This window comes from Oryzias melastigma, linkage group LG9 (genome assembly GCF_002922805.2).
Source record: "Oryzias melastigma strain HK-1 linkage group LG9, ASM292280v2, whole genome shotgun sequence".
Taxonomy (NCBI): Eukaryota; Metazoa; Chordata; class Actinopteri; order Beloniformes; family Adrianichthyidae; genus Oryzias; species Oryzias melastigma.
The window spans coordinates 18589253-18603908 of record NC_050520.1 but is presented as its reverse complement, the minus strand read 5'-3'; the positions used below and the strand labels follow the sequence as shown (position 1 = coordinate 18603908).

Here is a 14656-nt window from a genome sequence, read left to right as displayed (position 1 = left end):
CTTTTCCTTTCACCAGATATTACACAGGTAGTATTTTTCAAAAATGTGCATGAAAATATACTTATACAAATGTGAAATAAATATTTCAAACACATGAATTTGCTTTTGTGATAACTAAAATGCAAATATAAAAATTGAGAGCTGAGCAAGACACTTTTGTAGATTTCTTAAGTAAATCAGCATCCAATGCAACAGGATCCTGATGATCAAATAGGAATAATAATGGTATCATATTAACCAGTTTTACTGCCCTCTGTCACAGGTGAGCCATATTCTCTGGCGTTGGCAAAGGGTATGATCCTGGTTTTCTTCTTCATCACGGCCTCGATCCTTGGATCCCCATGGAGACAAATCAGACAGGCGTGGCACAGTGCTGCTTTCTGAAGCTTGATCTTAATCAATGGGGAGTTTGATACATTAAAAGTGGTTAACAAAGTAAATTTATTTATATTTTTGAATGTTTGTGTTTTTTATTTGGGTGTTGTACTTAATAAAATGTTTATTTTTCTAATAATCTTTGTGTTATACTTTTATTTAAATTATATTTTTTTAAATTAGCTGCTTCGTCTGCCCTTGATTCCAATTATTTTTGACGGTTTTATTTATATTTTTATGATGGTACTGGTCATTTTATAGTTCAGGCACACAACACTTATTTTTTTAAAAATCTAAATTGAATAATTTCTGTTTAGTTTATAATTCAGATCAGTTTATTGTATTTTGACATTTGAACCAAAACTTCATCAAAGCAGAGAATTCTGCTCAATCCTATTGCAAATCTTCCATTTAATTTTTATTTCCTGAGTAAATGTGTTTTGAATTATAAAAGACTAAATAGTCAAATATCCAATATTTCTTATAAGCTAAAAAAAAAAGTAGTAGATTCACTTAAAAAAAAAAAAAAAACTTGCACGGCAGCCTTGTTCTACAGTACCTCAGTAATTGTCTTAACTCGTCAGACTAGTCTTGTGATTTTTTTGGAGGCTCATGTCCTCTGAGTTTAGAGTCAGTGGACTAAACTAATTACAGATTTTATTACCTCCACCTCTAAAGAATTCTGCCTGTTTAGTCATCTTTATCTGTCAATCAATAGTGGTTTTCACTAAAACAACCTTTAATAAAGCATATATATTTATAGTTGGTGCCTTGATTATTTTTATTATGCTGTTAAAAAATGTATGTGGTTGACTGACCTCAATGTTTCATTCAAAAAAATTAACCAATCTTAATATTTTTTTCCCCGGTGTGCCCAATCACATAAAAAAATAACATCTAATAGGGCAATACAAATAAAGAGATTAGTGTTGTCAGATAACATAATCAAGTGGAATGAAACATTTAAATATGACAGAGTTTTCAAGAATTCACTTAAGTCCTTTTGGGGAGCTTTAAATAGTGGATTTTTAATGAAGCACCAGGCACATTTTGCACAATACAAATCTATAAAATGATTATTTTTCAACAAAGCATACAAATGTTATAAAATAAAAGTGGCCTTAACCATATAGATAATTTATCAAAAATGTTATAATGGAGAATAACAGTGACCGCAGTGTGAAACCTTGCAGGTGCAGGCGCCCCTTTGCCTTCAGACAACGCTCAGGGAATCATTCTTCATAGGGTTGAACTGCGCAGACTCCGTAGCTTGGCGGTCATTGGTCAAAAGGAACATTCGGTGTTGTGGATGTTCAACACAGTAAAGTGACGTGGAGAGCTCGGAAATGGAGAGGCGCGTCTAAAACTTTGTGAACTATGATAAGACTCGTCACAATGTAAGAGGAGTTTGCTGGGACACGGATTAAAGACGGGTTTTCTTTCTATCTGACTCGTAAATCTTTGAAAATCATCAAGAAAGAAGGCGCCAAGTACACGGATAACCGGGCTAACCATTAGCTAGCTAGCAGGACCAGCCTCTCTGCGCTGTAAAGTGAGCGTTATGCAAAGTAAAAGTATTCCTATCACCTGTGCGGCATCATGAGAGGCTACGGAAGGACTTGACTGACGAATACTGGAAAAAGAAAATATTAAAAACAGATAACTTGGGGATAAAGAAGCATTTTGGTGAAGCTGGAACGTATCCACATCTGTCAAGATGGGTTCTTTTCTCCGGGGTGATGAGATGTGTTTGGCTCAGTTGTTTCTGCAGTCCGGGTCGGCTTACGACTGCATCAGTGAGCTGGGAGAGCTGGGGCTGGTGGAGTTCAGAGACGTAAGTCCTTCAGCCATTATTTTGGGCTTTCTTTTCCTTCTATCTTTAAATAAAAATGGCATACATAACTTTTAATATCACATATCAAGGTGATATAATTAGAAATAAATAAATGGGGAGGAAAAAAATCAATAAATCCATAGTAAAGGTTGTGATAAAACAATTATTTAAGGCTCGAACTAGTTATTTACAAACTATTGTTGTGTTCACTGGGTTCTATGATGGAATGAGGGTAATTCGTAGTTTTCGCCTGTCTAAACCATTTTCCTATCCCTGTTTCAGCTCAATCCTAATGTGAACACATTCCAGAGAAAGTATGTGAATGAGATCAAAAAGTGTGAAGAGATGGAGCGCATACTTGGTGAGGACAACGTGCTTCTGTGCCTTCATAAAATATCATGTTTTGTCCTTATGTCAGTCTATAAGAACTGTCCACTCAGCATAAACATATCTGATGGGACAGAAGAAACTAAAGCTTAAAGACCCACTTCAATGAAAATGTTGATTTTGATGTTTTTAATATGTTTTTGTGGCATTATTCTCAAGAACTGAAGAATAAAAAGTATTTTTTAATTTAAATCATGATAGATCAGGAGCAGATAACATAGTTTGAAAAAGCTCTCGGTTACAGACACATAGATTAATTAACATCTTTTGTTCTATCTTCTCTTAACTGGAATCTGGATCAAAACTCTACGACTGGATAGCTCCAATATTGCTCGCCATTTTTATTCTACTGGTACTGTTAGGTTAGGGTTGTGAGAGGCTGTAAGCTAGCAGGAGACAGTGTAAACAAAGGGATGATGGGATATCAGTGGAGGCTTACTTCCTCCGCCCACAACTCAGAGATGAATTTCGGATGAACTCCTGCTGCTCTGCAGAAACTACATCCTTAAAAACGACACATTCTTTATTATTATTAGATAGACAGTCCACATAAAATTACAAAACACAGATGGAAGACAGAATAAAAAAATAGTACAAATAAGATACAGAATAAAATTTGAACAGATATAGATATCATTTTAAAATCAGTTCCTGTTGTAGTAAAATGTTCTTATTTGTGGTTGTTTGTGTTTGCACATTTGAGACTCGAAAAGCCACAGTTTCAGTTGTTTTTTTTGACAACATTTTTTTTTACTTTGCCTAAAAACAGCATACCCATACCTAAAAGACCACTGGGAGTGCTCTTACTACAAAAATGGTTGTTGTGGGACTTTAAAGCTACATAGATTCTTTGAACAGATTAATGCCAGAGCTGTATCCTTACAGTCATGAGAAGAGTCAGCTGGTTGGAAGAATTATTCTCTTCGATTATTGTAACGCTTTCCTTTAAAAATAAAATAGACACAGTCAAGGTTTGTGCTGGGTTTGAGCATTTTTCAAACAGTTTAACACAATATTTAGAAACTTTTATAACAGAGTTTTGTGTTTCAAGTAAGATTGTTGTTTGTTTTTAACAGGATACCTTCTGAGGGAAATAAAAAAAGCTGATATTTCACTGCCGGAAAGAGACGTGAACCCTGTGACTCCCTCACCCAAGAATGTCATTTCAATTATGGTATTTGAATTTATTTATTTATTTTTTTCTTGCTTCTGTCTTACGGACCACTCTGATGAAAATAGTGTTTTTTTAGTATGTCCTTGTGGAATTTTTGTCATTTAAAGAAAATTAAGCTAAAGATTACATTTTTTAAGTGTTTATTTTTTGTTGTAAATCAGGAGTAGATTAAAAAAATACTGTTTGAAAAAGCTTGTTGCTGTGATGTAGAAGCTACAGTCGGCAGCTCCATTGTGATGCATCCACTTGCAGACAAATAGATTGATCTTTGTTTTCCTCGTCCGAGCTGGCATCTGGATCAAAACTGTACGGCTGGATAGCTCCAATTCTGCTCGCTATTTTGTTGCACCACTAATGCTACGTTGGGGGTGTAAGCTTGTGGGAGAGTGTAAACGACTGGATGATAGAAAGTAGAAAGTATCTAATGAACTCCTGTCGCTCTGCAGAAACAAAAATGACATTTTTTTTGTTGTCGTTTTGGCTAAAAACATCAAAAGAGTTGAAATATTTTCGTGACACGGACCCATATCCTCTCACAGGAACAGCTGCAGAGATTTGAGGCAGAATTAGGTGAAGTCACAAGAAACAAAGAGAGGCTTCAAAAGAATCTGCTGGAGCTGACGGAGTACACACACATGCTGCGCATCTCCCGAAACTTCGTCCAGAGGCCTATTGAGGTATGGATTTTAGAGGAAGTGCTTTGAACCTCAGCATGGCTGCTTTGTAATATGATTACGATCACGTTCTCTAACCTTACTGCTTGTTGTGTTTCCTTTTAGAGAGAGCCGCACCAAGTCCAATACGAAGAGTTTCCCTTCCTAGAAAAAGACACAGTGATGGACTACAGCAGCATGCAGCGACTTGGAGCCAAACTGGGGTGAGCATCACAATGTGTCACAATTACATTCACACAGCTGCTCCTATGTATTTCTAGGAAGTTTCAAACAGCAAATGACCTGGATACAGTCATTAGATTATGTTAAAGTCGTCTTCACTGATGGGAATGACTTTTTCTTTAGGATTTTTTTCAGTAATAACAATTTAGAGTATTTTAATAATATTAAAGCATTTTCAAGACAAGACTTATGAATTTTTAAAAATGTTTTTGCAGTTTTATTTCTGGACTGATTCAACGGGCAAAGATCGAAGCCTTTGAGAGGATGCTATGGAGAGTATGTAAAGGTTACACTATTCTCAGCTATGCAGAAGTTGAAGAGTATCTACAGGATCCTGACAAAGTAGGTTTCACCTGATTACATCCTGTTACTGCTGCATTTCACGTGGTGCGTTGCCACGTGAACAGTGATACTTGAAAACACTTACGGGAAAAACAGCAATGAGATTTTTGGTTATCGAGTCTCCCAAGAAATGTAGATTCTAAGTATTTTTTTTCCTGCAAAATGACAATCTGAGTAAATTATATGTTGTTAGTAACAAACGCTGTTTCATTCCTTTTACATTTTTAGATCTGTTGTAGTAAATCAAAACACACTCTTATAAGCCTGTTTTTTCTGTTAAAGCTGTCAACAAACCAGATGAATATTTAAAACCACTTTAGAAAGTAGAAAGTTCCCTTTTTTATGTGAAACTGCTTCATAGACATTAACATTTTAGAGCTGATCTGTTCTAAACAATAGTTCAGCTTTAATAAAGTGAGCTGTAAACAACTTTGTTTATTGAAAATCCACTTGCAATTTGTGGTAATTTACCAAGAACTGTCAACATAAAACAGATTATCTCTGCTTTTTTGTGCATTTAATGTTCATTTTGCTTTATAATTGGTCTGTTTGGTAATTTACAATGTAATGTAAAAAGTTACTCTTTGATAAAAATTTTCTTCTTCCTAGAGTTCAGTAGACGGTGACCCTCAGTCTTTTCCATGTAGTCTGACAGGCATAATCAGATTATTCATTTCCTCTGCTTCACTACAGAGCAGACATGCTAGACTGACCCGTCATGAATAGATGGACATTCTTTTCCTCCTGACAAATCAGATCAAATTTACTGTCAAATCCAAAGTGGATAAATTGTTTTATCTTTTTTTTTTTCAAATTGCATCAAAAAATAAGACTGTTCAACTTTTTAATCCTCTTTAAGGTCAATAGAATTCCAGTTTTACCCAAATGTTCTTCAATTTTAGTGTTTGTCATTAGTATTTCATTTCAAATTTAAATTAAATTTAAGCCTGTTTAACTTTTTATTGAAGCTTTTCTTTACTATTAGCATTGAGTCTTTGATGCTAAACACACATTTTTCTTGGCTGCAGGGTGAGCCTGTCAAATGTGTGGTCTTCCTCATCTCTTACTGGGGAGACCAGATTGGCCAGAAGGTGAAGAAGATCTGTGACTGGTAACTAACACACGTTTTGTTTTCCCATGTCCCTCCAGTTTTTGAATTATTAATAATTCTACGTGTTTTTGTTTTCATAGCTACCACTGTCACTTGTACCCGTACCCAAACAGCAATGAGGAGAGGAATGATGTCGTGGAGGGACTAAAAACTCGCATTCAGGATTTACACACAGTATGTTTTTAACATTTCTTCGTTTTAAAAAGTATCTCGTATTTTAAAAAATGTGTTTCTAGTTAGAAATGTTGTGACAAAACATCTTCTTTTTATGGTTTAAAAGAGTCTAAAAGACTAAGATAAAATAAAAAAAAATGAATTTGATCATTTATGTGGCAGCTTTCTGTAATTTCATGTCTCAAATTGAAACTTTGCAATGTGATCCTTTAGTCACTTTAACAGGATGTGACTGAGAAAAGGAATTAGTCTCCCCCTTGAAGCACATGATCAGCTTGAGGCCTCAGCTGAAAGCAGCTTGGGTCTTTTGTTGTTTTGATCCACTCAATTCACGTTTTACTCTATCCTCCACATAACACTGTACAAGTTGATATTTTAGGATGTTTAGTAAATCATCTACAGCTTATGAAAGTCTTTACTACACTAACACATCCTGATTATCTGTTATTTGTCTGTAGGTGCTTCATAGAACAGAGGATTACCTGAAACAGGTTCTGGTCAAGGCTTCAGAGTCGGTCTACACGTGGGTGGTCCAGGTCAAAAAGATGAAGGCCATCTATTATATTCTGAACTTGTGCAGCTTTGATGTGACGAATAAGTGTCTGATCGCGGAGGTTTGGTGTCCTGTCAGTGACATTCCCACGCTGCGCAGAGCTCTGGAGGACGGATCGGTGAGGAATCCTTAACAAACTTGATGAGTTTCTTATTTTTAAGCCGTTGTTTCTCCAAGAAGTATGTTTAGTACACACTGATGGAAATCACTACCAAACTAGGAAATTCACACAGTAATTTTATTCAATTTTTGAAGGTATTGCATTAAAATTATTTTTATATATCAAAGTTTTTTAATAACTTGTGAAAATTGAACTTTCATTAATTAACTTAGGAATTCTTACATTAAAAAGCAAATATTTTTTACCCTAAAAAAGCTTTAAATTGAGTCCTGGCTTTGATGAATTGACATAACAATTTTTTTCAGTTTATGAAAAACTATCTAAGTTAGAACGGTGCTCTCTCGTGCCAGCTTGTAACCGGGTTTTGTCCGTGTTCCAGAAAAAAAGCGGATCAACCGTCTCGTCGTTCGTCAATCGTATCCCTACAACCGACACTCCTCCCACCCTGATAAGGACCAACAAGTTTACCTCCGGGTTCCAGAACATCGTGGATGCGTATGGTGTGGGGACATACAGGGAGGTGAACCCCGGTGAGTGACAGACTCCATCTTTAAGTCAAAGCTGCACAGTCATAAGTATGTGCTGTTCAGCTTCACATATCCACTTTGTATTTTATTTTTTGACTTTTTAAAATTAGTTTTTTTGTTATTTAGTTTAGACATATTAGACAATGTCTTGCATTGGTGCAAGAATAAACATCAATATATATAAAAAATATGTATATATATATATATATATATATATATATATATATATATTTTAACCGTTTCTTTTTTCTTTTACTTTTAGCTCCCTTCACAGTCATCACTTTTCCTTTTTTGTTTGCTGTGATGTTTGGGGACTTGGGCCATGGAGTCATCATGGCTCTGTTTGCTTTATGGATGGTGTTTTATGAGAACAACCGCAAACTTAAAAACACCAGAAATGAGGTGAGTGACCTTCCAAACCTTTAAAGCAGCAGACTGCTTTATTAATTAACTACGGACCTTTAGACAAAGATTTTAAGTAAAAGTTTAATGCTTAAGAAAGGTGTTTGCTAGTGTTGCAGCAACAGAAATATCTCCCTAATCCTAAATAAGAGACTCTCATCCAAACACTCTTCCTCTGTCGTCTCTTCTTATATAAATTCATATTCCAGATAATCAATGTTTGGAAAAATATTAGTAAGAATTTGCTCAGTTCTTTGGCAAAATTCTTAGTTCATATCATCATATTAACAATAGAACAAACATTTTAAGGTGATGTTTACTAAATTAATCCCTTTATTTTCTAACTATCCATCAAGTCTTTTTTACAATCTGCAGGGGAATTGTGATTTTTTTCTTTTTGGCTGTACTTTCAAAAAGTTGTGAATTAAACTATAGATCTACATACATATAACCCTCAAAAAGCCCCCTAATTCTGGTTTGGATAAAGGTGTACTTCATTTAATGTCATCGGCTTTCAAACTGTAGTTAGGTACATATAAATTGGAATATTTCTGTTACTGCAACACTTGTTATTTGTAATTTTTTATTATTTAGGATTCTCTTTTGATTAGAAATGCTGTGTACATGTAAATGTAGTCTGTTGGTGACAGTACTCACTTTCATTCATGATTGACAGAAGTAAAGCCACGAGTTCGTTGACATGTGTGTTTACCTCTCGTCACAGCTTCTTTAGAGTTTGTAGACATCACTGGTCACAAACAGAATAGATTACAGAAGAAATGTTTTGAGCTTCGTTCAGCAAACCGTTAACTGATGGAAAGATCTGTAAAGCCTTCAGATGTGTATCTTTAACTTACTCTTCTTACAACTAGAAGGCAAAGGGGAGCAAAGCCACAGGATTCACTGTGTTTTGGTCTCGGTTGTAATGTATCATTAATGCTTGTGTGTCTGAAGCTGGTCAGTGACTTGAAAACAAACACCGTCCATTTAAAGCTCGCTGGTGTTAAGTAATGAAGGCTCATACCATGAATTCAATCTGTTTATTGCAGATCTGGAACACGTTCTTTGAGGGGCGATATATCATCCTCATGATGGGCATCTTCTCCATCTACACTGGTCTTATATACAACGACTGCTTCTCAAAGTCCCTTAATATATTTGGCTCTGGGTGGAGTGTGAGCGCCATGTTCAAGACAGGAGTCTGGACGTAAGCAGAAACGTGTTCGACAGGACAGTTCTATTACAGTGTCAGCATGTCGGTAAAAATCCTGTTTTTTTTTTTTTTTTCCTTGTTTGATTGTTTTTCATAGGAAGGACGTTCTTCATGGAAATCGCTTCCTCACCCTGGACCCGAATGTTACAGGAGTTTTCACCGGGCCGTACCCTCTGGGAATCGACCCAGTGAGTAGACTGGAGGCATAACACTCTGTACACACTGACTTTATCTCTGCTTCTTATCAACGTGAAGGCTTGAATATGGACTCTGTCATACTCTGATTCACTGAGACACATGACTTATTGTGCTTTTATTACGTACTTTTATCTGGAATGGACTAAATGGAGAGAAATTAGAACATTCTTTGATTTGTTGTGTCTCAAACAAATTTCAGAAATGTCCTTTTTTTCCAGAATTTTTTTTTTCTTGTTATTAAACATTATCTTATTTAAACATTGTAGATTCTATAGACCTATCAGAGAGAGCAAAATCATTTGTCGTGGTTTTGTTGTACAGATATGGAACTTGGCGTCCAACCGCCTCACATTCCTGAACTCTTACAAGATGAAGATGTCTGTGATAGTGGGCGTCATACACATGAGCTTCGGCGTCATCCTCAGCACTTTCAATCACACGTATGTACTTCAACATTTATGTTTTCTAACGTAATACTACACTATAAAAAAACATGTATGTACGTATCAATATGTACCTAATTTATAAGTAAGTCTAAAATAATTTTGTTATACCACCCCTTCAAATTAACGTGTTTTTCTAATAACCTTCTTTGATTTTGTCTCATTTGAACAGTTACTTTAAGAAGAAGTACAACCTTTACCTGGTGTTTCTGCCTGAGCTCCTGTTCCTGCTGTGTCTGTTTGGCTACCTGGTCTTCATGATATTCTACAAGTGGCTGGCGTTCTCTGCTATAGACTCCAGACATGCACCGAGCATTCTCATACACTTCATCAACATGTTCCTCATGCAGGGGGAGGAGGTGCAGCCCCTCTACCCCGGACAGGTGAGACCATCTTCAGCCGTCTTGAATCTGTTTGTATAACTAGTTCTGGACTATTTCCTGATTCATAGTATTGATAAATGTTGTTTGTTCCCCAGCATGGACTGCAGGTGTTTCTGGTGGTCATTGCTGTCCTTTCAGTGCCTGTTCTTCTTCTTGGAAAACCCCTTTACCTTTACTGGCTCCAACATGGACGCCAGCACCTTGGAATGTACAGGGTGAGACGGATGAAGACACAAATATCCATCATCCACCTGAGCTTGGGAATATCCATCCATTCAATCATAGTCACTACATTTTAAATGTGTGTTTTCTTCAGGGATATGAGCGTGTGCGACGCAGCAGTGAAGAAGAGCTCTACCTGCTGAGGACTCACGATGAAGAGGAGGGCAGCAGTTACAGTGATCTTTCTGGAAGTGGAGAGCAAAGTTCAGAGGAGGTCAAACAACCTCCTAAATCCCAATCTTTACAGTCTTTTCTAGGTTATGTTTTTGTATTTTAATGTTATTGTATGCTTTTATTTTGTTTAGTTCAACTTGGCCGATGAGTTCCTTCATCAAGCCATCCACACTATAGAGTATTGCCTGGGTTGTATCTCCAACACGGCGTCCTACCTGAGACTCTGGGCTCTGAGTCTGGCTCATGCTCGTGAGTATGAAGCGTCCTTTGAGTATTGTGGCTGTGTTTTCACTCTACTTTAACCATAACCCCGTCCTGGTAAATAGTGACTTCCTCTCTACATCCCTGAAACAGAGATAGTACTGCAGAAACCTGAAGTTAAAGCCATCAGTCTAATCACTGTCCTTATGTTGGCTTATTTTCTCTGAATTGTACTGTTTCTTTTGGGATGGTCTGCTTCCACAGAGCTGTCTGAAGTCCTGTGGGCCATGGTGATGAGGGTGGGGCTACGAATGGACACCAGTCTTGGGGTTTTATTTCTAGTTCCAGTGTTTGGTCTGTTTGCTGTTCTCACTGTGTCCATCCTCCTGGTGATGGAGGGTCTGTCTGCATTCCTCCACGCCCTTCGCCTTCACTGGTAAGCCTGTGTTCAGGTTTAGAATCCATTCATTCTCTTTTTTTCTTCTCCTCTCCGATCATAACATTTTATTTCCTCCGCAGGGTGGAGTTTCAAAACAAGTTCTACAGTGGGACTGGAGTCAAGTTTTGCCCCTTCACCTTTTCGGCTCTGCCTTCCAGTTTTGAAAGCGACGGTTTACTATGAAAAGACTGAATCTACTGACAGCTCATGAATGGAGCCAAAGCCGGCCAGTTCTGCGCTGCGACGACGTCACAATGTGATTTTTGATGATTATTTTTACCTTTTAAACAGTTTTGTGAGTTTTTAAAAGCTCAAACACTGCCTCCCCAACAGGATCACAAAGATAAGACAGAATTAGTATGTTCCAAATGAATGTATTTTCTACCAGGATGGAGATGATTACAGACTAGAATGCAGTTGAATTATAATACTTTCTGGTATTTCCATATACATATTTGGAAAGTAATATTTTATTTCATGATTTCTGTATTAGACAACCGTGGAGCCTGAAAATATTTTTGCACAAAAACTGTTTGAAAAGTTTTGTTTGAAGTATAAAGAAAAACATTTTTTCTTTTAAAAACTAAAGATTTCCTATTTTTCAACAACTACTCTAAAACTATTCATTTTTACATAGCGGCTTATTTTGTTTTCTCCCCTCCTGGAAGGTGGTTGTTTTTTTCTGATGAGACACTTGATAAATAACTCAAAATATTCCTCGTGATTTCACAGAGTTCCTATAAGTCAGTTTAGTTCATTAAAAGTAAAAAAAAAGTTGTAATTTGGGGAAAACATAAACATTTTTATCCATTTGGGGAGAATGACGTCATGACAGAGGGATGCTTGGGCCTCCATCAGGACGTGTTTTGGCACAAATTCCATTCCATATCTTAGTTTTTCAGTTTGCTGTGTAGACTTTTGTCTCTTACTTTCTTCTTAAGGGGAAAAAAAGATTATTTTGCTACCACACAGTTTAGCATCTTTCTTTTTGCTCGGGTAGTTTTTACTATTCGGCTGAAGTTGCTGCTGTTTCGCTTCTACAGGAAATTCTTGTTGCTGCAATTTCTTGTGCCTCAGATTTGTTGAAGGTTTTTACACAAATGCATTTGTTTGTGCAGATTCCCCTATTTTCATATTTTGTAGCACTTAGACTTTGAATATTTATTTTTAATCTTCCAGTCGTTCAGTTGGTTCTGTTTGTACTTAGATTTTTTTTTGAAACATCAAAAATGATCTATCGAGGTTGTAAAATATTTTAAAACAAAGCTATTCAGACAGTTTTTGATCAACTGTGTTGCCTTTTTACCCCATATCTGCTGCTGCATAATTTATATAGTTTGCAAGAACATGCAGCTGCTGAGTCTCCAAATGTAAGACTTAAATGTCATAAATCCACTGGACTCTCTACTGTTTTAATTGGAGTCCTGTTTTAATGTCAGAAGTTTATTTTTTTTCTCATAGTCCTGAAGCTTAGAATTGGAATAGATTTTGGGATATTTCTATTTCTTTTTGTGTGTCAAAGGGAATCAAATGTCGTCACTGCTGTTAGTGATGTGAGTTTTATTGGTTTTCACATTTAAGTTCTTTCTTAAGTAATTCTGATGACCAAATAGACATCAAATCCTTTTCTGAGAAGTGGTTAAAAAAGACTAATAAATTATTTTTGCTGAAACAATTTCCTAAATGGTAATTATGATTCACTATATTTTTGTTATTCTAACTTAAATGTTGTCTTTAAGGATTGAGCAGCTAAATGTTTTTTACCAAAAGAAAAAGTGGATCAAACCACTTTACAAACATGGGGGAATCTCAAAGACTACAAGGAAAACTAAACAATGACTTAGTATTTTAACACAAATCACTAAATGTAAAGAGATCCAATAAAAACACAGAAAACAAACCTATTTTAAACAGGTTTACTATTTCTCCCCTAAAAGTTGATCAGATTGTGCATGTCCAATTGCCTGACTGATGTATAGAAATGCTTTTCCTCCTATGACTCCTTTGGCCTCAAAGCTCTAGAAGCAGAACCTCAGCCTCACCTGCAGAGACAATCCTCCTCCCCAGCAAGAACAGGTGGAATTTCTTAAACTAATAATAAAATTGAGTCAAATTCACAAAAATATTTAACTGTGTCCCCTTAAGATAAACACAAATGTACTGTGAAAGTACAAAAAAAATGTAACTCAAAGAAATGTGACAGATTTAAACATGATAAACAGTTTAAAAGAAATGGAAATAAATGTTCTTCAAATATATATATATATATATATATATAAATGAGAGAAGCAATTTAATCACTGTTTGTTTTTGTTGAGTTTTGTGTGTATGTAAGTCTTATGTCTGTATTTTTTTTTTGTCAATAGCAGTTACTGACCTACAGTATAATAATATAGCATTTGTGTAAGGCTTCAAGCAATAGATTTGGATAAAAAAAGATAATTCATCTTTGTTGGAAATATGATTGAGTGAAACATTTGCAATACATTTTTTAAATTATTCTCAATAAACATAAACATACATTCTAAAAAACTTTCATGTAAAATAAAAAAGTTATTAACCATCCACTAATGTATATTCTCAATGAATTCTGAAAATGCAACCTTATTTTAGTCAAATATCAGCGTTAAGTAATTTCTTACCTGGAGCTCCTCTTTATTATTGTGACTGAAGATAAATGCTGACTTTACTTTGGTGATAATTTTCTTCTTTAATGGGGATTTCAGCTGCAGCAGCTTTTCCTGTAGGAGTCCATGCCTTGTTATTTTAGAGCTTTATTCATCAGTGACATCTGCTTCTTTGACAGTTTTTCAATTTCATTGATAATAGTTTTGTTAAAAAAAAAAAAAAAACTATTACTTTACTGTTCCTTGTTGTCACTATGTTCTCACTAGATGGCAGCACAGAGAAGCTGTTATGCTGGTCAGTAAGTAATTTGCTGAAGACAAAAGTGCAATGATTCAAGTTGAAAAGTCTTCAGTTGTTGAAAGTGATTTATTATTTCAACTCTGATACATTAATTAATACTGAAATAGTGAGAATAATTAGAAAAGGACTTACTAAACTATTTACAGGCTGGAAAATAAACATACACACAGTGAAATATTAATCATTTTCCATTCTATTTTAGTATTTTAAATTTGCCTTTGCTGAATGACCAGACGCACTAATTGAGGTTGCTGAGGTCAGCATGGTAAACCAGGCTTTGGCAGCTGGTGTAAGAGTGACTTCATGGACAGAAATAAAACGTCTCAGCTGGTTTAGGGGGAAAAAGGCAGACTAAACTTTGCCTTTTAAATGTGATTAATTATCAAAGCAATCAACCTCTAACATGAAAATGCACTTTTTTTTCTTTAGTTTTCCTTCCACCCTTTAACAAGATCCCTAAAATGTCTGTTATTACCATATTATGGAGTCTAAAAGGGGCTGGTCTGCGTGGCAGAGGACAAAGGTTAGGTAGGCCTCTTCCCAAGACATGTTTATGACC

General features: G+C 35.8%; 2 protein-coding genes across 2 annotated transcripts in view; both read left to right on the top strand.

Moving 5' to 3' along the window:
• The window catches only part of tctn2 (tectonic family member 2), a 6175-nt gene extending 5269 nt beyond the window's left edge, over positions 1–906 (top strand). The window contains exon 18 of the mRNA XM_024274520.2: positions 263–906. Within this exon, the coding sequence (XP_024130288.1) occupies positions 263–384 (122 nt within the window). The 3' untranslated portion in view covers positions 385–906. The remainder of the gene's footprint in view (positions 1–262) is intronic.
• A 749-nt stretch (positions 907–1655) lies between these two features.
• Positions 1656–12844, top strand: atp6v0a2b (ATPase H+ transporting V0 subunit a2b). Its single transcript, XM_024275861.2, has 20 exons — positions 1656–2209; positions 2492–2570; positions 3673–3770; positions 4310–4447; positions 4550–4647; positions 4882–5008; positions 6037–6119; positions 6200–6293; positions 6752–6964; positions 7347–7497; positions 7757–7896; positions 8946–9103; positions 9207–9297; positions 9629–9747; positions 9923–10133; positions 10229–10348; positions 10450–10569; positions 10661–10778; positions 10995–11166; positions 11250–12844. The coding sequence occupies exons 1-20, from the start codon at positions 2093–2095 to the stop codon at positions 11350–11352; spliced, it is 2550 nt and encodes an 849-aa protein (XP_024131629.1). The 5' UTR covers positions 1656–2092; the 3' UTR covers positions 11353–12844.
• Positions 12845–14656: the final 1812 nt, after the last annotated feature.